General features: G+C 43.4%; 2 protein-coding genes across 2 annotated transcripts in view; one reads left to right on the forward strand and one right to left on the reverse strand.

The window, feature by feature from the left end:
- ptn (pleiotrophin) overlaps positions 1-18,416 on the forward strand; it is a 34,928-nt gene extending 16,512 nt beyond the window's left edge. Inside the window, exons 2-5 of the mRNA XM_029495298.1 lie at positions 8,003-8,097; positions 8,652-8,825; positions 11,210-11,371; positions 17,631-18,416. Of these exons, the coding sequence (XP_029351158.1) occupies positions 8,004-8,097; positions 8,652-8,825; positions 11,210-11,371; positions 17,631-17,686 (486 nt within the window). The 5' untranslated portion in view covers position 8,003 and the 3' untranslated portion in view covers positions 17,687-18,416. The remainder of the gene's footprint in view (positions 1-8,002; positions 8,098-8,651; positions 8,826-11,209; positions 11,372-17,630) is intronic.
- Positions 18,417-24,558: 6,142 nt separating this feature from the next.
- Positions 24,559-26,237, reverse strand: part of chrm2a (cholinergic receptor, muscarinic 2a) — a 55,102-nt gene continuing 53,423 nt past the window's right edge. Inside the window, exon 3 of the mRNA XM_029495616.1 lies at positions 24,559-26,145. Within this exon, the coding sequence (XP_029351476.1) occupies positions 24,596-26,104 (1,509 nt within the window). The 5' untranslated portion in view covers positions 26,105-26,145 and the 3' untranslated portion in view covers positions 24,559-24,595. The remainder of the gene's footprint in view (positions 26,146-26,237) is intronic.

The raw sequence follows: 26,237 nt of genomic DNA on the forward strand, positions 1-26,237 counted from the left end.
CAGCTGTAGCTCACTTCGCTGAGAGGAATTGAGATTAATGGGCAGGAGGAAAATAGGTGCGAGCATGAAAGCCATATCAGCTATATCGGAAAAAAAATCAGGATCTGCTGACTCCAAATATTCACAGCACGTGGGCTCCCTTTTCAGCATATTTCCCAAAGTGCATCGCCAGCCCATGATTCTGCAAAATAACATCCTCCACGAAGACGCAAAACCAAAAGCTCAACATTTGTTTGATTTTTGCTCCTTCTTAATTATTTCAAATGTATGCAATCTATTCAGAGGCACATTGTACAGAGCAGTGTTTTTAAAGTGTGGAGCGCTCCTGGGGGGTCGTCAGAAAGACGAGCAGTAATTTCACCATTCAATGCCAATATTTTCCCACCCAACAGAGCAAAACAATAGTGAAATGTGGCTCTATTTTGGTCCCACTTTCCGTGATGAAACATCTAACCTTCCCCATAAAATAAAAAAAACAGATGGTGGGGGGGTGGGAGGGGTTGGTCTGCTTTGAGCACACCACTTGTTAAAACTTCCAAACAAACTTTTTAGAATTCAATAGTGGTAATCTTTCACACTTGAGTGCCATCGTCGGCTGTGTCCTAAATTAGAACATTCTTTTACATTTGTTTGAAATGTTTACCCCTTAAGCCCTTTTCTTTTTTCCTTTTGCCAACCTGTCTCATGTGAAGAGAGGCCCTTGTTGAAAGTTTTAATCCAGCCCTCCCCACACACACACCCCTGGCTCTCTCGGTGAAGCCCTTTTTCTTTTTCTTTGAAAACGTGGCTAAAATGTTATGAAGATGTATAGAGCCTGAGATTTAAAGAAAAAAAAAAAAAAGAAATGTATGAGGGAAGTGGGGTTGTATTTGTGAAGGGTGGTCCATCTGTTCCTGAAAAAAGGAGGGTAACTGATAACCTGGAGTTCATTGTAGCTGTGACAGCGTGGGGCCCATAATATCCTCGTATGAGTGCTAATAATAAAGAAAAAAGAGGGGGCAGAGAGATGAGTCGGGGGATAAACTACTGAGTGGGTGCTTGGAGGAGTTGATATAATATGATGAGTGTAATGGAGGAATTCATGCATAAACTGAAGTCTTCAATTTCAGAGGGTTTCGGCTCCGGTGTGCTCGCTGAGCTATTATTTGTCATCGTTCCTATTGTGTTTTTGTCATTAAGCGAGCCCGTCATCCCACGACGCAGTTCAAACTGAGCTCTGCGTTCAACATGTGACCTGAAACGCACGACACACACGCACACGCTGATCACCGCACATGCGTGGCTCCCCCGGGGCTGTTCTGAGCGATAGCAGGGGCCGACCCTCTCCACACACTTTCTCCCCCACTGTTTGACCTTTACAGAACACAAGTCAGAAAATGCGTGGCATTTTCCTCTAATCATCTGCACCTAAACGCACGAGAAATGGTGCCGTGCCTCAATTAAGGGGCGTCCCCCACCGCCCCACGAGAGATGATTCACTTTTCTTCAGTGGTGGTCGTTATCTAAGCCGGAGGTATTATTGCTCTCAGCTTTCAACACACAGTTATCTCCGGTATATTCTGTACGCTGGGACCCTTCGCTCTGTAATCCGCTGTTTGCTGCATTCTGTGGTTGTGTGTCTGACTTCTCGTGCTTTACATGCCGGTCCCTTTCCCGCGTCCTCTAGTCAATACGCTTCTCATTTCGTCTGTGCTTGAATCTCAAAAGCTCACTTCAAGGAACACAGACTGAGAAGCTCCTACATAAATCCTTTCAATATGCCCTGTGTCTCAGTGAGGTATTCACTTCTCCTCTGAATTGCAACTACCGAGATGGGAAAGCCGCACTGAAGTGAATTTTTCTGCCCGTCTTTTACCAAGGACATATTTCTGAATTCTCTGTCTGGAATGAAAGACGAGCAGTGAAGCCGCGGAAAGAAATCGTTCAATAAAATGTGCCTTCTTTTGTTTTTCTAAATTACAGGAAGGACAGAACGGGAATAGAAACATTCATCCGGGTGAAGCTTTGAGATGCTTTTTGAACTCAATTTATTGCTGTTTTATTTTCCAAGCAGGTGTTGTCAATTCTCTGGAGAGAGAACTTTCAAACTAACCAACATCAGCAGAAGTTTAGCAAGTAACAAGGGTCCAAACCAAAACTGTATAAGAAAAGGTCAAATCCAACAAAAGATGGCTGCGCCAGTCTAACAGGTTCGACTCATTGTACGTCGTTCCCCTCTCCTTACTTCCTGTTGTTCTCTCACTGTAGTCAGAATAAGAAAATACATGAAACGAAGATGATCTTAACTCCGAGCTAAGAAGCATTGCGCCAAATTTCTCCAACAGTCTTTAAGTCCGTTGTGTTGGTGATTGCGCTGATCACTTTAAATACTTCTCTGAGCAAGAACGCTTAAAATAGCATTTTAAACTTTTTGGTTGAAACACAAGCTGTATATTAGCAAGTGCTACAACGAAATGCTGGTACTCACTGTGTTACTGGCTAGCTTTGAAATATAAGGCTAATATTTGCTCTCCTTGCAGCTCTGTCTCGGTTTCTCACTGACCTGTGGGGGGAAGAAATCAGACTCTTCCATCTCCGAAATGTTGACCAGCTAGTTCCACACTCTGTCTTTCTGTCGAGTTGTGGTGGGCAGGCGGCATGAAGTCGGTACATCTTGGCTTTTTTTCATTGGAAGCACCCGTCTGCTCCGGCTGTAAACAAGGCTGATGAGTGTGAGCGGTAAAAGTGAACCAACACTGTGAAACGGCGGGTCGTAAATGAAAAACACGGCCACGCGATGAGGATCCCCTGCACATTCGTCGCCACGGATGACCCCCCCCTTTCACATTGTGCTTCGTCATTTGATCCATTGTTGATATAAAGATATTGATTAGTGCAGCTTTCAAGTTTTAGAGCTTGTTTTCTGGCTTAGATGGAATAGACACTCTCCAACTTCCCCAAAATGGTCTCCAGAAAGCAGGAAAAACAGCATCTATGGATGTGATGTGGAGCCCGAAGGTTCAGAGAGAACACACCAAAGCTTATTTTTCCTGTTTTATGGATATGCTTGTTTGGCAAACACCTGCTCAAGCACAGAATCAACAACATTCACTATAAGATTGAATGATTTTGTGTTTTGTGTTATTTGGCCCCATTTCTGCTGCATGTGCTTGTTTCTCCGCTTGGCCCGTTTACCTTCTGAATACCAGAGAGACAGTCAGGCATAGTCAGTCCAGGTCCACCTCTGCACTTTGAAATAAAGCTACCGATGTCCCGAGGAACTTTTTCCACAGGAGACCAGTGTTTATCAAATGGATGCTGCTTTTTCCTTCCGATTCATGCAAATCATGGCTCCAAAATTGAAAGCGGCGGTAACAAAAAAAAAAAAAAAAAAAAAGGCGGAAAAGCTGGAGGGAGAGCTGAGGAAAAAAGCTTATTGCACAAGATGATGCATGCTTATTGCAGCATGTTTTGCCACACAGCTCTCTCCTTTGTGCACCAAGTACATGAGAAGTTATGTTTTTGTTCTCGCTGTCCTGTTGTGCAGCCTATCAGCCTTACGTCATGGAACACGTTTGGCTGCCGTCCCTCTTTTTACTTAGCAGATGAGATAGGTAGTGGCTTGTTCCTGTCTGACCTGCTGTCAGACCCCATTTTGTTTTTTTTTTTTTGCAGGCTGTTTGAATCTGAACAGTCAGGCAGGTCCCCTAACAGCTTTACCTGCCATTCTGCTAATCACGCTTCGTACAGCTCGAATGATGACACTCAAACATGGGTAACCGAGCCCACTCTCCTAGTGGTTGTTGGGAGTTCCCATTGACTGTGATCGTAAAGACAAGTCTGCGGCTTGAAACAAGCAAGGGCATCTTTGCTACGGACTATAGACTGTGTACGATTGTGTGTCTGAAGCTGAATATTTAAAATAATGTTTTCGTGAAAGTGTCCACCGTGTTTCCGCTGCATTTGTATTATGAAAGCAATGATTGCCTTCACTTTAAAGTTTCTTTCCGTCTTGTCTTGGCTTTTTATTTTGCCAAAAGTGCTTTAATGAAATTCAGGACCCAAGTCAAATACCCATTTGGACTAAAGGCTCATATGTAAAACAAATGTTAAAAAAGGATTATACTTCCCATTAGCACAACTTTAAATATTGCATTGAGTCAAAGGCAGCAGGGAAACCTCGTTCTTTGATTTGTTGCCTCCAGGGGTAAAGAGTTATAAAAAAAACAAAACATGTATAATTCATGTGCAGCTAAGTGATATTGGAAGCATACACATGTCTTATAATAATATTTGCATTCTTCATTAGCACACCACAGGGGTCTGCTGCTTAACTGCTTGCTCTCCAGATATTTCCGTGATTAAGAACTTTGATTTTGAGTGGTTAACGTTTTAAACTGAGTAAATAAACGCTGTCCTCCACAGAACAACAATGTTCGGAATCTTTTTTCTCGTGAACCAGACAGCAACTAAACCAAACGATTTCTCAGACCTTATAACTGTTTCATTAACCTGCTCTCTGTTTTATACCTGCACCATTGCCTCCTGCCTTTGTGCATCAGGCAGAGGCGAAAGGATCAGATAATATAAATAACTCCCCTTTATGCACTCGGCAGGAATAATGTCAGTCCTAATGAGACAGAGGAGAGAGATGGCGAGCGTTTTGCATCTGGTGTTTGTCTAGAGGCTCCAGAGTGGTGGATCATTTTGCCTGTGCGTGCATGTGTGTGTGTGTGTGTGTGTGTGTGTTTGCCGAGGCAAACAGGGAGTCACTGGAGGTCCATCGATCTGCGACCACTATTGGCTTTCCTCCTCCGCTGCCCTCACCAGAAGCCACAGATGTGCCTGGATCAATGAGGCAAATGGAGGGTTTGATAGGACGGATTCTCGCTGGCTTATGAGCCGCACTGACCATTGGATGCCTCTAAAGTTCAAGTCACGGCCCCCCCACCTCCGCACGTCGTGTCTTCCTCACTCCTGGGATCTTCTCGGCAGCTGCTAAATGGCTCATGTGACTCTCTCATTAAGACGTGCAGAGGAAAATAGGCCTCAAGACGATAAAAGATACTTATCTTACTTAGCTTGTTCATTAATTCAGTTCCATATCAGTTTTATTCTTGAGAGAGAGTTGTTGCAAAAGAAACGTGTATCCAGTTACCTATGAGCACGCACTGCCACTCCATCCCCTTCATTAAAACAATGATGAGGAATCGAAACAGATGCAGATTTATTTTTCTGCAAGAAGGGAAATAAAAAGCGAACTAGAAAATGTGGCAAAGTCCTGCGGCAAATCTTTGCACAGCCTCAGTTTATCACCTTGATTTGCAGCCGCTGTGCTTTTCAGCCACAAATATGCGACGGAAGGTTTATCTATCGGGCGAAAGGACATTTTAACTGAAATACAAAGAAGCTACAAAGACATAATCTAATTTCGTTGTTACATTTCAGCTGATTATTGTACTTATTAATCGCTTTTGTGGAATGTGAAAACCTAGAATATAAATCTGTCATTTTTAATGGATGTCAATATATAAACTGTATTAAGTCACTGAACTCAAGTGTCCATATCTCATTGAGACCTGTTAAGGTATTAAAGGATTCAGGACTCAAATGTTTCTAGTTATTTCTTTTGCGCCTGATGTGTATCTCAGAATTTCTTAATAAGTTCCAGGTCATCACTTGACCTGCAATTTTAAAAACAGTGTCCAGTTGCAGCCAGGCGCTCGTCTTGGGAGACGTACTCAAAGGCACTGAAACTTCATGAAAAAATTCACAAACTTATGTTCTTGCTCTAAAACTTCGCAGTAAAAGGCAGTAAATGACTTTCTCGTATTTGAAGTGCTTCACTTCGCCAAGTATCTCCCTGAGAATCTGGGGAAAAAGTTGAGCGGTGATTGATGACTCTTCTTCCCATTTGCCCGAATGCTCGGGTATCAGCTTTAGGAGAACATTGAAATATGTCCAAGAATTTTACAATATTCATCAGTATCTTCTAAAGATAAAGTGCATTTTCAACACCCACCTCGATGATGAAGGATTGCATTGAAAGTCTGTAATCATTCGAAGGTTTAGTCAAATGACGGGAGTGCGAGTCGTGGGCTGAGGGAGGCAGAGCGTTTACGGAAAAGCACAAGTGGACATCCTTTAATTTGGAAATCCCTCTGCGCCACACAGGAAACGCACACACTCGCCGACTGACAGTTGAATGCTCCCAAACACTCAGTCATCTCTATAGGTGCTGTCATGCTCCAGAAATGGGAACGACATGGGAGACTTCCATTTAATTCACTGACCTCAGGGAGGAGGAGGGGAAACCTGCTGCCCAGCGGTTGATTTGTGGCTACAAATGAAATGGTTAACTCAGTTCAAATCCAACTCTCATAGCTGTCTTCTGCTGCATGGGGCGCTCATTCCAAGTCATCAACCTCGCCTCCTTTGATTCTCGTGCTGCGCCAAAAGCCCATCGCTTTGTGTGACTTCCTGCGGAAAAGACATTCTTATCTTCAAATGGGCCACAATGCCTTTTCTAGGAAAATGATCCTTATCGTGACGCTTTCATTGGGTTTTCTCTCTGAAACTCTTAGAACTCATTGTATGCACTTCATACAGTCGGGATTCAATGCTTTTTTTTTTTTTTTTTTCTTCTTTTACCCCCCCTTCCTGTTCTCGGGTTGTGGAAATGAATCGTTTGGGAAAAAGAGTCCACATAAAAACTGGATGATGAAGTGTGAAGTGTTTAATCAAAACAGGGTTTGGCTGCACTGGCAGAGTCAGAAGAGTACAAAATCAATCCTGTAAAGGAGTCAAATGACTTTTCCTGCCAGACAAAGTGGAGGTGCTGCCCGCAGGGCTCATTATAAATCCAAGATGAAATCTACTGCTATAACATTGAACAGTTAAATATAAGGTGTGAATACCTTATTTAACTTTCACAGACATATTTAACTCATGCAATTTCTTTAACGGGGGAAATGGAAAGTTTGGAGCACAAGTTCATCACACAATGGGATAGAGATCAATTAAAAAATGACAAATGGATACTATTTCCCTGCCAGATGATCATTTGAGCACCGAGGCACGTTTTTTGGAGTCAAACGTAGTAATCCTCCTCTCACAGAATGTTGTCTGCTGCAGGAAGTCTTTCAGAGGAGAAGTCGAGACAAAAGCAGATGTTTCTGAAATATTTTGCACCTTCTAGTATGTTGGTTGTTGGGTTCTTCATTTCCTTTCCTAAATTAGAGATGCACAGGTCCGACTTTTCTCTACCACAACCTCAACATGAGCAGATAGCAATTTCTCTCAGCATAGTTTAAAATGAGTTTATCCAGGCTGGTAAAAGACCAGGGAATGCTTCATTTGTCAAATTCTCCGCAGGACGCCTTTTAATAAGGCCGATATTGCTCCCAACTGTTAGAGAACAATATAACCCGGGTGATTTCCAACTCTCAGGCCATAGCTGCTGCAGCATTAAAGATTCTGTCAGTCCTTCAGCATTAAGGTAGACCGATATCTTCGACAAAAGCTGATTTACATTGCAGCCTTGTGCAATGCAAGAATTTAGTGCATCGTTTTAGGAGGTGGGAAAGAGTTTCGACAAATTAAATCATACGTCGACTCCATCTACCCCTGACGTGATTTCACAGAGATTGACAGAGGATATGCCTGTGACTGACAGCGTCGTGGCAGCAAAGACAATCAAAGTGTTCATATTGGAATCCAGCACAGTGCAAATGACACAAGACGAGACAAGGAAATTCCCCAGGCTATTTCCCTCCGTCTCAGGAGGCAACTATTGGATTTTCGCTCCTCATTCTGATCAGTCAAATGTGTCAAGTTCAAGTTCAGGTTCAACTTCTCTTTCTTTCTTTTCCTCCCAAAAGTCGTGAGTTCTCCAAGTAGAGTTTTAAAATACAAGAAAATCATTAATTGAGAGTGAAGTAGAAAAGTTAGGCTTCAACAGGCTTCGCTTGCACTGAGAGAAACGTGACGATTCTCCAGCAGTCGCCTTTTTTTTGCCTTTCAGGATGAATGGACAGAAGCAGTGGACGAGGGTGGCTGTGTTGGCGCTCCTGGTGCTGACGGTGATGGCAGCTGAAGGAGGCAAAGCGGAGAAACAAGGTGAGCCTCGCCGTTTCTGTCATCTTTAAATCATGGTTATTAAAAGAAGACTTGAAGTGACACACGGTGACATCCTCCCCAACAGGCTGGACTCTCTTAAAAACTTATTAACTAGAGACAACTTTTAGAAACATATGAAAAAAAAAAATTTTATGCCAAGGGGCCTTAAAGTAAGCTGTGTCCTTTGAGAGTTTACCAGAAACAAATAGCAATATCTTGCGAAAAAATGAAAAATAAGCCTGATAAATCCCTCTTGGGGAAAGAAAACAGCATTTAGCCTAATTTAAATTCAAAGGAAATTGTTCATTTGCATTGGAAATTAGTGCTAGCACCTAAGCCCATTACAACTGCCTTGAAAGAATATGAAAGAGTAAGTACTTCTGTTGACATTGCATAAGAAGGAGCTCTTTCATGTCTTGTTTTCATAAAAACGATGAATGGGAACCTCAGACCTGACACGAGTTCGACCGGTGTGACACGTGATCTGAAACTGCAAATGTCTGATCCCCTTTTCCAGGCGTGACAGTGTGACAGTGTGCGTTTTGGTTGTGCAGGAAAGAAGGAGCGTAAGTCGGACTGCGGGGAGTGGCAGTGGAGCGTGTGCGTGGCCAACGAAGGCGACTGCGGCCTCGGCACCAGGGAGGGAACGCGCACCGGCACCGACTGCAAGCAGACCATCAAGACCCAACGCTGCAAGATCCCCTGCAACTGGAAGAAGAAGTTTGGAGGTGTGGGAGGAATATTAAGGCTCAGAATATTAACAAGATGCGCTGCGGGGAATACAGTTTTTATTTTATTTAATTTTTTTTTTGGTATATGAAGAATCGACATAATCATTGTTTACACATAACACAACCAGCATCTCCACATGATGTATAGCAGCCTGTCATTTACACAAACAATGCTCCCATTTTCACAATAGGAAGGAGAATGCTTGCTAATCAGAGGTACAACAGCGGCGTCTTGCATTGTCATTGAAATCGTAGGAATAATGCTTCACCATTTGCTGTTTTTGGGGCTTGAGTGTCTGCAGCCTTCCCAGCTGAAACGTCTTGCATTGACAAGCCTCAGGGACTTTTGTTCCCCCAGTAAGGCCTGTCAGGCACGGAGCCTGCTGCTCTGCAACAAGCCTGTTCATGAGTGATGAACTTGCTGCAGGAAATAATGGTCCCGCTTTCCAGCCATATAGATTACGACAGCAGAAGTTTGGGAGAGGAGGAAGTAAGTTCAACGCCTGTGGAAAGTTACATGAGAAAAGACAAGTGTAAAAGATGACGAGATCTGCAAAACTCTAATTTGGAATTCTTACAGTTGAATAAATGCTGCAACATTTGGTTACTCACAACCCACATGATGTGTTAAAAAGTGGTGTGAAAAGACCCAAAAGTTTAATCCTAAAAGCTAAATCTGGATTCAGTAAGAAATGACTATCATTGATGTGAAGAGAATTTTTTGAGCAGATTTGAAGGTGAGGTGAACATACTGCACTCGGGAACAACATCAGGTGGCTCAAGGTATTATTTTACAAAAAACCGTAAAAAAAAAAAATCTAAACTTGGAATAAACTTGGGGTTTTTCTCTTGAGTGCAGTTGTAAGATCTGGAGCTGGAAAGATTTGGCATCCCATTTGGCAAAACTGTTACACTGTAATAATATCAAACCCCGAAAGATCCTGAAAAAAACAAACAACTGAAAATTAGGTTAACTGTTTCAGTTTGCAGCACGTAGCCCAAATAGTTGCTGTTGTTGTTGGTTTTTTTTTTTTTTTTTTTTTTTTTGCAACTTGCAAAAGTATGGCACAGCAATGCAGACTGAAACATTGTTGTGCTAAAAATAGGAATGAGTGCACAATGATATGGAGTCTGGGTTTCCTGCAGCATGACCCAGAAAAGAGGGCATCTCTTTAGTAAACACTCCTGCTCATGAGTTTCTACGCAGTAAACTCTAGAAATAATCATGCAGTCTGCTAACGTGGCTCAAAAAAGTCACGAGTAAAATCCCAGCTGATGGTAGATTAAATGACAGCTTCTCAAAGTTGACCTTTTTGCAGCAGCATATGGTAATCTGCTCGGATGTTGGGTCAATGCCAAGAAGGCGTGTTCGCTTTTCTACAACCATTTTTTTTTTTTTTTTTTAAACATCTTGTATGTGACGCCTTAAAGATGCTGCCAAATCCCCCCGAGCCCGAAAGGACGCTCTCTGTCAGAGACAAATTACAGGAATGGAGGCAGGCTGGGTTTTGAAAGTTGGATGCTCAGAAAGTCCCGATGGGATTCCTGCAACAATGGCCCCGTCGCCCCCTCTCCCCGGCCTCCTCACCCCTTTCTCTCTCCCCGTCCTCTCCTCTGATGAGCACCCTGGGCTTTCAGAGGTGCGACAGTGGGTTTGATGCTTTTCATGTGAGAGGAAGCTGACGAATGAGTGTCACGGCCTCCGGAGAGCCCAGCTAGAGTGGCAACAAAATAATGGAAGGAGATATTATGGACATGGCCACAGCGCACGAACGCACACTGGCACGCATGCGCTTCTTCAAGATACGTTTCTACAACATACTATACATCAACCACTGCTGCTATTTTCCGGAGCTATCCTGCATCCTCAGGGGTTGAGTTAAGGTGAATTTAATATCAAATGAAAGCGCACGTGAAATTTATTTGAGTTGCTGCCTAAAGTGTTTTCGCCACGGTGCTTCTTCAGAGATTGTATCTCTCCTATTTTCAGGCCGAGCAGCAGCCAGACTGCTTTTGATTACGTTCATTTTTTAGCAGGTTTCATCATATGGGAAATATATAGACCGACACCATTTAGTGCCATCTGTTCTTGTTGGCCAAAAGCTATACAGCCTTCGTCAGGGGTCTTTTGTTGAACCGGTGATCTCTGGACACTTTGTATTGACGAAAGGGAAATAACAGTCGAGTAAACTATAACTGCTCATCAAATAGGCATTGAAAGAGCGTGATTTAACTCATCAGGCTGGCTGATTGCAGTTGACCGCTCTTTAAAGTAAATTCAAAAGGAGGCGTTCATTATTTTACAAGCTTGTTTGCTCAATCACCCCTTTAACTCGGCTCCTTCACCAAACAAAAACATCTGACCCTCTTGTGTTCTGCAGGAGAATGCAAGTACGACTTCCAGGCGTGGGGGGAGTGCGATCTGGTGACGGGCAAGAAGAACAGGACGGGTGTTCTGAAGCGAGCGCTCATGGATGCAACCTGCGCCGCCACCGTCACAGCCACCAAGCCCTGTGGGAAAATCCCCAAGACCAAGCTGCAAGGTAAAGCCTGAGTGGGATAAATCATCACCAGATAAAGTGCAACCCTCGCCGGACACGGCTGTCAGCAGCAGCGGGATTCCTGTTGATGAATCACCATGTCTTAAAAAAAAAAAAAAAAGCAGCATAAGGTTTTCTGTAAATGAATGATTTTTCCGCTCAGAGGCAACATACTGATGCTGGCGCTGCTTTCCTCAGGCTGGCCAAGTGACTTAAATTATCCTGCACAAAATCCACACCCACATGTCGCATGTTCTGTATTTAGCGTACATAGAAATAGAAAATGAGACATAGTTTAATAAGCAGCCAGCCTCCGTTTCAGAGGCAGCCACGGGTTTTTATTTTCCGTGACTCCAGAACTTTGAGACTAATACCAGACAGAACAGACAGTCGGTGAGGACATGAAGTAGCGTAAGCAGTGGATCCATTTACTATTACGTTTTCTGGTTTCTGTCTGGAGCTTCCTCCACATTTCTTCTAGACTGGTTGGTAAACAGCTCTCAAATCAAACAGTGGCTATGTAGCAGCAGCAAAACTGACAAAGGGCTCCTTTAGAAACGAAATATACATCAGCCGATGTCTTCACCGTATGGATGAACCCCAAACTATCGAAGGAACAAAGCAAAACTGTTGTATAACTCTATAAATGCAAATACTGTGTGAATAACTAAAAAAACTTTATGGTGTAATTAGTCCAATGCATTTCTGACTAACAATGAAACGAGCTCTTGATGCGTCAATGTGCTTGGAGAACTGTTTTATTTCCTCTGTGTGACCTGCCGAACACATCGGCAAGTCCGAACGGTTTGTTCTTGTTCAATAAGATTTTAATGGAATCACAACTCACCCAAGAGCAGACCAAGTATAACGTACAAATTTAAGCGCAGCCACACAGAAAGAAGTCGAGTTGTGCACAGACTCTGTAACATAAACCAGACAGACTGTGGAATGACGTGACCGCTGGAAATGTGTTTATTTACGCTTACAGGACATTAGATCAGTTTGGATCAAAAGCAGAAGCAAACTGAAAATTTGCGGGAGGATTTTTTCCGCCAAATTATTGCAAACAGTTCCCTGGAAGGTTAGATTAGTTGGTTTGTTAATTAATTCTAGCTGAAGGGATGTTTATCAGTCGGGCGTCCGTGTTTCTCTGCTGATTTCTCCCACTGACAAACTTGTAATGTCTTGTGTCATTTTGTTTGTTTGTTCCATCTTTAAAAATAAGTTAAAACAACAACAAAATCAGATTTTTAAATCAGCGTCAGCTTATGCATGGGGTCCGAAAGTGAACTTCTGTCTTCTCGATTGTAATTGCTGTGTAGATGTTTATCAACATCTCACGCTGATTGCATCTTTGCTAAATCCAACAAATCCTCGCAAATGATTTCATGTCAGGCGATGACGGCTGTGAGTCTAATTCATATTCAATCCACCGTGAGCAGGATGGAAATCCACCTACTTAAGTGCCGAGCTGAAGTGGCGAATGACAGTCTTAAAGCAGGGGTGAATAGGTTAACTCACAGTTCAGATGTAATTACAGTCTTTTACTTCTCTTTAGTCATGTCAAAGTCACTGAAGTCAGTCCTTCCTCTTTCCCTCAGAAAACCTGATTTGATGTAAGATTTCAGCTAATTGGAGGCTACTAAACACCCAAATGGACACACGTGGAATATATATCCATGCCCTCTGTTAATGTTGTAAACAAGGAAGTAATAGACCCACGCTGTCCAAACACGATGACAATGAGTGCAGAAGTCCTGCCAGCGGTCATAAACGGCGCCCTTCTCACGCTCGGCAGATGACGCGTGCACACACGCCGAGTTTGTTTAACCTTACTGTCGCTTCGCCGAGCAACCCCCGAGTCAGATGAATCCCCAAATTATGCAGTGAAGACTGCGTAAACACCTCTGAGACAGGATGTCTGCAGCCGCGCCGCTGCCAGCTGTGTCATGTCTGCCTGCTCCGCTGTCTGTCTGAAGATTTTACTTTCATGAAGGAGGAATGTATAAAGTTCTCAGTTTTGCACGACAGTGGCACATCGAGATGGGAAGTTTGTTGAGCTGTAACTGCACTTATCTTTGTCTGTGTATCCAGAAGATGAATCTGTGAGCGATAACATAAATATATAGTTATTATATATCGTAACATCGCTGCTGGTATATTTTATTACATGTCTGTACTAGACATTGAAAAATAACCTGCTTTGCTGTCAAATTTGGATGATGGTTGATATCTATTCATCAATCTGCACATTTCCTACATCGATTTATGCTGTTCAGAGTTTGGCGGGGTTACGGTGGGTGAGAACGGCAGACAGGTTTCCAATATATCACACATTTACACCTACAGCCAACGTAGCCCTGATGTTTTATTGCAAATACGGGGAATCAATCATTTGAGAAGTGCCACAGAAATCCAGGAACGTCTTTCCCACATCATGCTGCTTTTCTCATTTCGTTTCTGTTTAATTATGCCGATACACGTGCACCGTATGGAGGTAGACCATGAAAATTTTGTGTTTGGGGAAAAAAAAAAAATGCAAATAAAAACTCAACTACTATCAGCATCTGAGGAGGAAAAGTGTGTGTGTGTGGGGAGAGTTCCCGGGCGTGTTTAGTGCTGTGTACCTGTGCGCATCAATCCTAATGAGGGCCGGATGCGTGGATGAGGAATGACAGGCTAAGAGGTGTGAGAGCCGAGGGCGAAAGAGAAGCAGAGCGAGGATGACAGTGGCTGAGATGAAGGGAGGCAGTTGGGAAGAGAGACCCGCTATCGAGGCGAGCTGTGATTTCCCACGTCTGCCGGTTGGAAGATAAGCCCCGGGAAGCAGAGGGGTTACGGGTAAAGAAAGACGGAGGTGCTGTGCACAATGAGGTGTGTATGCTTTCCCGTGTGTTTCAGGGGATGGCAGAGATACAGTCCACAGCAGCGGGATCAGAGGGCTTAGGAGACAAAACAGAAATGTTTGGCTTCAGAGTGACGGAGACGGAGAGAGAAGAGGCTATCTAACCCCAGGCTGGGGAGCAGAGATCTGCCCGGCCAAATCTGCAATTCTGAGCAGCCACCTTGGGTTTGGGAGATAGGTTTCCCCTGACTGCAGCAGGTTCTTGTGATGGAGGCAGCATCTGTCATTTGCGGATTCTGGAGGAGACAATGCTACGAGGCGCCTCGGGAGCGATGCGGGATGCAGATGTGTGTCTCGGCTGTCTAGCGCAGGTGAAACACAGACCCTGTGAAGCGAAAGAGGGAACAAACGGTGACAGAAATGAAACATTATGAATGCCTGTGGAAACCTCAAGGTCCCCCGAGTTGATTTCGGGCTGAACCAAAAGCTTTGTCCAGGATAAATTTGGCATCTTTAACTTTGTTTGGAGCCCGTTTGTTTCCTTCCTTCCTCCTGCACAGACAGGTGATTCCGGCTTTTGAATCAATCACACGTCTTCACAGCTACGCATTATTTCATTACGATTATAAAAAGCCGATATTTGTGCTTTACCATGTCATAGATTGATGACGGCACAGAAGTTAAGAAGGGAAGTTCAAAGTTTGAAGTTTGCTGCTGATCGACCAAACTGCAGCACAAATACTGAAGCTCTTGATGCTTAATTTTATGACTTTTTATGAGCAGACGTTTTTCTTCGTAAAATGTCTGCCTTTCGATCTCAGGTCAAAGTGCAAGGCAAAGGCCAGACTTTGTCCATTTGCACTGACGAACCTACAGTGAAAGATTCTAGGATCGAAATGGATACTACTCTTCCTTCTGCAGCTCCGTGTGAGCGTGAAAATGTTTGTATCTGGACATCATCCCTGTATTAGACCGACAACGTGTCTGCAGCATAGCCTCGCCAAAAAGTCAGCTGGGACGGCCTCCAGCCGCTCCGTGACAGTAACACACTACGCTGCAAGTTTACATCGATACTTTTAAATACATAGATTTTCAAGCACAATATTTGCAGGGCATTAATGTTGTCATTAGTAATCACGGTCGAGAGACAACAGGAAATGAGCCGAGCAGGCGATGCGGATGGGGAACGACGTGCAGCCAAAGCAGGATGCTGCAGTTAATAGTCAGTGACTTAAAAAGGTCATCTGGAAAATAGAAGTGACACAGTTTTATAACACACTTTTTCATATGAGAAAATGAACGCGGCAGTCCTTACTGACGTAAAAGTGTTTATGTTTTATGGGCCAAATGTTCCGAGGCAAGAGTACTAATTATGCTGATTTAATTAAAAGTAGTGCACCATTTTTATTAGGTGACATCATATTTAGAATATAATAGTCTGCAAAGTAACAAATATTGTAAATATAAAGTAACATAAGCTTGAAATTATACTTATGCATATGTACACTTGAGTAAATGAACTCTGCGAAATTTCAAGCACTGATTAAACGTCAGAGTCGCCTCTTAAACTCCACTTGGAACAAATCCGTAATTCAGCTGAGGGCAGATTGGAGCAGTGAGTGTGTATCGGAGGCGACGAGGGGAGTGAGCAGCGTCACGTAGTGTGCAAGGGCAGCAGAAAGTACTCCTGGCTGGTTTGAAAGTCTCCATCTCATGTGTGAAGCAGCTATAACGGAGAAAGGATGGATCCTCTTTTCCTCCAACTCCCTCCCCGAGGAGCAGAATATGCTGACAAAACACAAGAGGGACGAAGAAGAAGCCTGAGAAAACACTGAAATAAACGAAAACAAGCAAACAAACGGCACGGAGGTGCTATCTCCGTGTTTGCACGGAGTAGAAAGTTTGCAAGAACAAATTTCAAAGATTTCCTCAAAGGGCCCCGTCAGAATGTTAAAAGGTGGAAAGTCAATTGAAATCTCATTGACTCTGAACTGCTTGGCGGCATGTCAATAGAGAATTTGTGAGCTGTGGCGGTGTTAAGACGGGATTTAAGCATCGGCATTCTCGTATCATCAAACTTCTTTAAAAATACACAGAGATGTTGTCTTCCATATGTTACTGTCCTTTTATTCGATTTTTCAGGCATGGTATATCAAATCTGACCTTCCCGGTCTGAGAATCTATGGTTTATAGATTTAGAAAAAAAAAAAAGGAGGGATGGACGGATTAGCTGGGCTGACATCTCTGTTCAGAGTGGCATAAGCTGCAAAGCTTGTGTGAGAACAGCACTTACAGTTGGGGATTAGTAGCATCTACAAACCCAAATAAACATGGATTTGTTAAGTACATGATCCAGTATACTGAGCACACAGGAAAATATCAGCATCCTTTTATTGACACTGAAACAGAAGAATAGAGAAAACTGGACTGACTTTGTTTTTACCTGAAGGTCATGGAGGGTTATGTTTGGTAGGTTATGTATGTCTTGTTGAAAATCACACCCACAGAATTGGCCATCCCTTCGTGGACGATGATCTTAGCAAAGGAGAAATGTTCACAAACACGCATTTCGACACATTTGTGAGTAAAATTCTCTCATCTTTCATTTCAACTTGTGAAGAAGGGGTGCAAAAAGGAGGCACAGAAATACTACGTGAAATGAGAGGCTCCTCGTCAGACCGCAGCTGAGCTTGATGAGTCGATGATCAATCGAATCAGGTGTGTTGGAGCAGGGCAGTGTGCTCCTTCCCATGTGCTGCCTCACAACACGTCACACCAAAATCTCTCACAGGTTTTGATCTGTGTCGACTGAAGGACACTGAGGGTTTCACTCGGGTTATATCAAAGGCTTTATGTACTGTCTCCATAGTCTCTTCACTTAGCTGTGACCTTTTCAAATCAAAATGGAGACAAAAAGGAAAAAGGACATTTTCTTTGGACTGAGCTCATTTATTCAGCTTCTTCCTTTAACTCGCCGCCCGTCTGTAGGTGTGTGTGTGTTCAGATAATGAGAGTGAGACACAAACAGAAACATCCCGGCAGATTGACACTCCAGGAGCTAAATAGCCAATTACGTCAAGCTTCCTCCCTGTTCGTCACGGAGGAGAGGCTGGGGGGCAGAAAAGGGAAGCCGTGGACTGTGGCACCAATACAGTGTCGTGAAAAGTTGATAAGGTGTTTTGTGTTGCTTTTTCATGGGGCCACACACTCCAGGCCACCGGATCAATCCCCCCCGGGAGAGAACGTGACTGCTTTAGGTGCTAAAAACCTGCAGTCTGGCAAAACAACTCAACTAAAAACTGTTTATTTTTACAACACGAAGCGGCGAACGGGGAGCTCTTCGTGGAGATGATGGGAAAATCTAAAGAAGGTTGGCGCCGTGGTTTGTAACTCTTTGTTCCTTTTCTGTTCCCACAGATGCAAAGAAACAAAAGAAAGAAGGCAAGAAGCGAGAGCGCGCCCAAATGGACTGATGAGGTTGTTTGTCACGGGGGAGGAAGGAAGAAGAGGGTGGAAAAAAGAAAAGTCCACTGCCCTGTTTCTACACGGTTCCTCTTTGTTTGTCCTGTAGGTTTACAGTAGGAGCCAATAGAGCTTTGACACAAACCAGTGGAAATACGACTTTTAGTCACAAGATGTTTTACTGTTTTTCTCTTTCTAGCACCTGATATGAACTTTTTTGCTGCGATAGGAGATGTAATACTCAGTGTTAGGCGCAAATAATGAATATGGAAACTTGTTTACTAGCGTTTTCACCTAATGATGTTGTTTCTAGGATTATATTCTGAGAACAGCAAATTGGATAGGATTTGTTTTACAGTCGCATAGCCTTGCTCTAATTTGGAAAACTCTTTGGATTTAATGAAGCATTTTCTTCAAAGTGAAGTTTTAAACATCTTCACTTCATTAATTTGAACAAAAACGAAGAAGAAGAAGAAGAAGAAGAAGAAGAAAAAAAGTTGTGCATTTGAAATTTTTCACGCGGCTCAAGTTGCTTGTAGCATTTTCTCTCTTGTCACTGTGTTGTCTGTCTTTTCCTTTCCTTTAAGAACAAACATGAGCACGAGTCCTGTCAGCTCTACGTGTGTGCAAACTCTGTGTTAATTTGATTTGTTTTTTGCTCCTGCTGCTCTGTTTATTCCCCAATTTTTACCCCCCACATCCTTCCTATAAAAATTAAAGCCCTCACTGTTGTAGTCCTCAGCTGGACTTTTTAACATTTCTTGTCACATTTCCCAAAAAAGGAAAGTAATAATAATAATAATAATAATAATAATAATAAAAAGCTAGGCGATCCCCAGAAAATGCTTCCTCGCTGTCAAATAACTCCAAACACATTTCATATATTTTTATTTGAACTTCATTCTGAGAGGATATGGCACAATGTAACCACGTAATGCAGTTCATCTTACAGCGTCATAGGTGGCCAGTGATAGTAACACTCAGATTCATTGTCCAGAACAAATAATTAATCAAGAAAGCATTAAAAAGGAGGGGTGAGGGGGAAATCAATACCATTGTTTACTGTACAGGAATTATCATAGTGGGGGGGGGTAAATGGGGCATTTCTCAAGAGAGGGGAGGGGAAACATTCAGAGTAGCTATTGAACACATGTATGTACATTCCAAATGTACCGCATCCGAATTACATATAATGTATTATCATATTAGATATATACAAAGCAAACAATAGACCGTTAAATTCATTTATTTTCTTTTTTCCTATTGCAAGAGAAGCCACAAGCCACGATGAGTGATTACACAAAGAACATCTATGTACAGAAGCAAATGAAAAATGAACACTTGTATGGACATTTAACATTTGCAGCAGGCTACTGATTGTTTTTTTTTTTTTTTTTTTTTTTTTTAAATTATTATTATTTTTATTTTATTCATCATGACCCTTTAAACTTCAGATTGGGTCAAAAAAAAAAAAAAAAAAAAAAAAAAGAGCAAAAAATTTTGCAAATTGCAAAAGTTATAAATTGTGTCCAGTGAGATCGAAGCAGGTGACCAGATTCTTTCCAAGTGTGAAGCCTTCGAAATGTACGGGTGGAATCAAAGTGAAGGCCTTGCCTTTACACTTCTGGCTCACACTGAAACTACTTTTAGCTTTCGTCCAGCTCCTGCATTTTTTTTTTTCTTCTTTTCAGTTGCAAAAGTCTCCTGAGCCGCTGCTCCACAGTTCAAAATTCTTGATCCAGTCGCTCATTTTCCAGACAAGAATCAATTTTTTTTAGCAAATCATGCCTCCAGAAATGCACATATATTTATACCTTCACCTTTTGTAATTATACTCTTTCATCAGTCATAATTTTCTTTATAGATTTTAAATTACATTTTTTATTTGAAAAAAAGAAAAGAAAAAGAAACTTTCTGGCTGTACACGGAGAATCGTGATCTAATTTGTAATACTACATTTGTACTTTGTACAACGATAAAAGAAACAGGTTTATAAAATGTGATAGAAAATGTACAATATAATGTATTTAATGTTATTCCGGTACCACACAAAGCTGAGTCTTTGGACGCCTGATGCACTTTTTAAAAGAGGAAGGAGTGATGGCTGAGAAATAGACTAGATCACACTGTGCACATCTTCCCTGATGTGTGCCATGATACTTTGTCCAATCTGATGTGTTTGTGCCGAGGATGCCAATTGGATGAAATAAAAACACCACACAACGAGCTGAACGCACACGCACACACACACAAACACTCCCAAACAAATGGCAACACTGGTCTTGATATAATGACAGACACACAGGGGTTTGCGCAGGGGAGGGCAATTTCCCATTTGACAAATGTGAAAACGCACACAAATACACACATAAGGTGGAAAAATACCAAAATAACCTTCAGCGCCTGCAGGAGACTATTGAAATATGTCACTGCTGGGACCGTGCACCGTAAGGGTCCTGATAAATGATTTCAAAAGGCATTGAGATGATGATTCAGATTGTTCAGCCCAAACTTTGATTGCCTCTGAGATCAGACATTTGGCTGTTAAGATGGAAATTACAGTGATGGGAACTCAGAGCTGAAAAACACAATACAGCACTACAACCTTCAGCACAGACACACAAAAGATACACCAGGAGATTCTTTTTTAGGATAGGAGAGCAATCTGTTTTTGTCACTCTGACTAAGGCACTGCAAATTGCTCTGTACAATCTGGCGATGTGTGTATGTGTATATATACTTATATATACTTTCCATCCTGCAGCACATGCAAAGCTGCTGCGTTTTAACTCCTACAGATTATTCTCAGCAACAGCCCGAAGGAGTGAAACCAGAGAGAAACACCTCACGTTCGAAGCCATCTTCCATAAATGTTACGTGTCGTATGTACTCCGTAAAAGGAGCGTAGCCCTTTGACATAAGCCGTATGAAGAGGAGCCCAGTTAGCTCTGACGGCACATCATGATCTGTTGAGTAGACGTGTAAATGGGGGTAAATGAGATGGAGTGAAAATAAGAAGGGCTGTGTTTACGCCAGGCGGCAGGTTCTGTCTGGGACGGTCAGATTCCTGCAGCAGAACCTTTGGCTGACCTGCACGGAACAGCTGTGATTTCTCCAAACATGGTCCACATGCAGCGTGATCCTCCAGGCTTTGGATTTTGTCACCGACAGACCTCCCTCCACCTCCTCCCCGACCCTCTCGACCCCCGCGGTCGCCATGACTACAAAAGGCAGGCTTATCTGTTTTTATACGTACAAAGCCAAACACCTCGGGGGTCTGTCAGCCAGACCTGCCCCTTACTGTCGAATATCAGCACAAGCGAATGACCTGATACACAAACAGCGTTGCGTTCTCGTCCATCTAACAATTTGTCAACGAGGGCGGCGGGACAGGAACACTTTACGGGAACTTCACAGCTCTTGATGTTATTAATGCACGGCGTGTAGATAACTACTGTAAGCACTTTATGGTCTTCTTTTTTTAAAGCCTCTCGCCCTCCTCCCGAGTCCAGCAGGTGATAAACTGCCATCGCCTTCCATCAAACACCCAAGCAGCTGCTCGAACTGGGACCTCCCGGACCAGCGCTCTGGCTGCGGGCCACTTACTGTCCCTGCTGGTATCACTCAAACGACAGCTTAGCAAAGATTAATCAGATATTCTGGAAAGCTCTTTCCCCACTACCGAGATGTGTGACAGATGTCAGACAGACATCGCTCCATTTATCACTGTGACGGATGGCTGTAATGGCTCGGATGGATAAATTTGGACCATCCACGTACACGCGCCAGTTGCGGGAAATAAAGCTCAGTTTCAGCTGAGCTTGATGTATGACAATCAGTTTCTGACAATTATTGCATGACTGATTGATTTGTCTTTTGCTTTCTCTGTTTTGTATTTTTTTAACAACGATCAGAGAGTTGTCCTACTTTCTTCATGCCAGGCAGTGACCTCTCAATGAGCGTTTGTTGCATCTTCAACACTGGACGCCGTTTCGAAATGGCGGCTACGCTCAGAACATCCTAACTCACACAAAAGCAACGCTGATTATCTTTGACGTACTTTCATATGGCCTATTGGCGTCATCTCAGTTTACTTTAAACCTCAGGGAAGGTGATTTGAGGTGCTATCGTGGACTTCCCGACGGTAAACTAATAAAAGAGTAGAGTCAAGTCAAGTGGAGTTGCAGTGGGAAAAGGCTAATGGAGAGGCAGCCAGAGCTTCTGGACGTCTGGTATTTCGAATTAACATTTATGATTTTGCTGTAGGTTACAACAAGGAAATGTAAATGTCAGCATACACACAACTACAGAATCTGAATGCAAATGCAAGGATGTCTCATTCTGCACGGTGTACAACGCAGCGGGAAGGAAGGAAGTGCAGGACAAAGAGGGGGGAAAAAAAAGGTTATTAATTATAGAACAAGTTAATGAATGTGCATGCGATATTTACATTTCATGAACTCCAGACTGAGTGGAGCGCTAAGTGGAGCACGTGGCCCATGAGCGTGTAAGTGGGCCATTTTTAATCTAAAATGTAGGTGTTCCGTGTCGTTCTATAAACTGATCAGCCTCATGGTGAGCTTTCATTATAGGATCACTCCCAATACTCTCTTTAAGGAAACGGCCTCGAGGAGCTGCTCAGTGCGGGCGTAATTCTCTCTAAAGCATCCCCCACCAGCCACTGCACAAGCCTCCTCGTGGCAAATGCTTCTGCATATTGATCACTCCGAGTGGCGAGAGAGCGCAGTAATGGATCCGATGACTCTAATGCTATGACATGATGGATGACAGGAACATATCTTACGCTTAATTGATATTTTCCTAATTTCTTTTCTTTTCTTTTTTTTCATTTAAATAATCACAACTATTTATCACCTTCAATTTAAGAACATGATTTCATGGAACTCATTATCTCGCATGTTGATTTTCAAAAATAACAGAATGGTTTACAAAATATGCAAAAGACGCAGAAAATAGCCCTTATTTAAATCACGAGGTAGTAACCTGTGATCAGAAGTAAACTCCACTCTTGGAGCAAACACACACACACACACACACACACACACAGGTCCTCAGTCTTTAAATTCGCTAATCAGCCAGATAAAACGATGTCTCCCACTCTTACACACACAAAGCAGGAACACGCCTGCCCACGAACCTCAGCTCTGAGCTCCAGCCACCTGTTTTACGCTCCGAGTAGGAGGGATCATCACAGTGGGCAAACAACTTGACAGAAAACATAAATATCTTTATAACCACCATAAAATAAAAACCAGACAACCCCTCAGCAGTAGGAGAAGCCGAAGTGATGTGGGCGAATCAAAGAGCCTCGCTGAACAATCTCACGTCATGTCTTTTTTTTTTCTTTCTAAATTTTGTTTGGATGGTATCTGTTGTTCTTCACAATGCTTTGGTTTTCCGCGGTTGTGATGGTGCATGACAGGTTGTGTTCAGCAAGTTTTCTATCCATAAAAGTTTAATCCGAACAAAATCCAAATTCTCAAAACAAGGCTTGGGTTTCATGGGGGACTATTTCTATTTCCGGTGCACTTCAGGTTCCATATTGATTACAAAAATGGGAGCTTCAGAGAGGCTGGCAGGTGGATGATTTAATTTTCAACAAAGCCACGCTAGCCGTTTCCCTTTGTATGCAGTCTTTATGCTAAGATAAGGTTTTTGTCGACATGAGAAGTAAATCATTACGTCCCAAAATATTAAAATGTTCCTCTGAAGCTGATCTGATGGTATCTGCAGTGAGTCTAAACTCTGCTGCACAGACATTCAGTATACATAGTATAAATTTATAATCAGAAAAAAAGAGAACATTTCCTCAGCTGTCAACCGTACAAAAATACTTTTTGTTCATTAGAGGAAAGTTTATGTGGGGTCGGGTTGCTGCTGATGTTTACTTTTTCACATTTTTCACTCCTAAGCTGTTCTGGGCTGAAAGCAGAAACTTAAATGTACGTGGTTAAACACCACCAGCCGATGAAAGAGAGAAACTGTTTAGTTGTTTTGCTAAAGTGTGAAATGACCGATGGTGACCAATTGTTTTCGAAACGTGACAAGCGTCGCTTTAATATATATATTTTTTTAAAATATAATTAAATTAAAAAGCATTATGTATTGATGGCAGCTTACTCCCACGGGGGGCTCACCGGCTGATGGGACGTCCTCCGGCGCCGATGTGACCGTGCCAGAGGCCATTTATCTACACGCTGCTGGTTGGAGGTGTCATGATGATGGTGATCAGAGACGGACAGAAAGAAAGAGGACGCACATAGGATACACACACACACACACACACACACACACACACACAAACTCCCAGCCGACACACTCCAACATGTGCACACACAAATGGAGATGTACACTGATATGTACAGTTATCTACAAGTATCTTCACTGAACTTCAACCTTGTGCGGTTTGGAAATTTCAGTCAGCCCTATTTTCCCATTTTGAAGTTTTCTTGTTTTTGTACAGCGTAGATCTTCCTCCACTCTTTATCTTATTTCTGTTTTTTAATCAGCTCATTGATATTTCCAAGTGCTCTCTGCTTTACACACCCTCTTTTTTCATTTCTGTACTTTGATTTCTATGTATTTATTTATTTATGTTTCGCTTAAATCTTCAACGAATGAAACTGAATTTTTCAGAGCCTTCCTTATCTACGCTGCTTGTGCACGACACATCCCAACACAACATCAGTTGAATTTGTGTAGAGTGCTACAACCGGTTCTTTAGAGAAGAACTGAAAAAAGTAATGATGGACTGTATACACATATACACTCTTGCAGTCCTTCTCGTGCTCACGAACCTCTTTCTCAAACAGCCACAAACATGTTCATGAATGGCACACAAACGCACACACACACACACACACACACACACACGGGCACTGGTACGCTCTGGCCACTATTTATCTGGCCGATCTTATATTTTTATACTGACAGAGGAGGAGATGCTTGAATGTCTTTTTAAAAGTGACATTGCACAGGGCGTAACAGGCCGGGTTGATGGTGCTGTTGATGTAGCACAGCCAGTAACCAATAGTCCACACTGTGGTGGGGATGCAGCTGGAGCAGAAGGTGTTAATAAGCACCATCACATTATAAGGAGTCCAGGTGGCGACAAAAGCCACCAGGATGGCCATGATGGTGCGTGTCACTTTTTTCTCCCGCGACGGCGCCGCTTTCTTCTTCTTCTTGGGAGGTTGCTTTGTCATCTTGACGATCTTCCGCGCCACGTGATTCTGCCGCTCTGTGGCTGGGACGATCTCCACGGTGGCGTTGGACGGCGTGTAGCAGTCACCCTTGGGTGATTTAGTCTTGATCTTGATGCAGGTGAGCTTCGAGCCGCCCGCCTTGGCTCGCTGACGTGGGGCTGGCTGGCTGGGCTCGACGATGGAGTTGGCTGTGGACGCCGCCGCCTCCTCGTCCTTCTGGTTGGACGCAGCCACGCTGCCGGATGTCGAGTCGTTGGAGCTCTCCTTTTCTTCCCCTGCAGCGCAGTTCTCTCTTGCCCCGTCATCGCCGTCGGTCTCTCCTTCAGCGGTGTTTGAGGAGGGTCCTTTACCGTTTTGCAGTTTCCCGTCATGCTGGCTGGTCCCATCCTCAGCATTCTGGTTCTGTGACCCCCCTGCGTCTTCACCTGGCATGTTGTTGTTGTTGGGTTTTGGCGTATTGTTCGCCCTCTGGCCAGGTGACGCAGGTTCTGGGTTTGCCCCCGACGGCTTTCGGTTATCCTTCTTCACGCGGCTCTTGCTTGCCCTGGAGATCTGCCAGTAGAGCTGGATCATGATGATGACGGGCAGGTAAAAGGCGGCGATGGCAGTGCCGAAAGTGACGGCGGCGTTAGAGAAGAACTGGATGTAGCACTCCTTCTCGGGCACCGTCCGCCCGCCTACGATGAACTGCCAGAAGAGAATGGCCGGTGCCCAGAGGATGAAAGACAGAACCCAGGCTGCAGCAATCATCATCCCCGCCATCTTGGTGGTTCTTTTGACAGGATAGCTGAGGGGCTTGGTGACACAGAAATATCTGTCAAAGCTTATGATGAGAAGATTCATGACAGACGCGTTGCTAACAACATAGTCCAAGGCTAACCACAGATCGCAGACCACCGGCCCCAGGGGCCAGTAGCCTATCACAATGTAGACTGTGTACAAGTTCATGGAGCACAGTCCGATAATCAGGTCAGCGCATGCGAGGCTGAATAAAAAATAGTTGTTGACAGTCTGTAAGTTCCTGTTAACCTTGATGGAAAGCATGACGAGGATATTCCCGATAACCGTGACCAGACTGAGGGAGCCGGCCACCAGCACGATGAACACCACCTCCACTGTCTTGTAGGGACTTTCATTCGCTTCCACGGCTTCTGTGCCGTTGCCTTCAGAGGCATTCCAGTAGGTGAAATTGAATACATCCATGGCATTTGGTCTCTTGGTGCCACCTCCTACTAAGATGGAATCTGAAAGAGAACAAAAGAGAAGATCTGTAACGAAGTGCATCGGATTTTTAAAAAGCATGTAAATTAGCTTTTTGTGGTCGACTTTTCTCAGT

The sequence above is a fragment of the Echeneis naucrates genome, chromosome 23, assembly GCF_900963305.1.
Source record: "Echeneis naucrates chromosome 23, fEcheNa1.1, whole genome shotgun sequence".
Classification (NCBI taxonomy): domain Eukaryota; kingdom Metazoa; phylum Chordata; class Actinopteri; order Carangiformes; family Echeneidae; genus Echeneis; species Echeneis naucrates.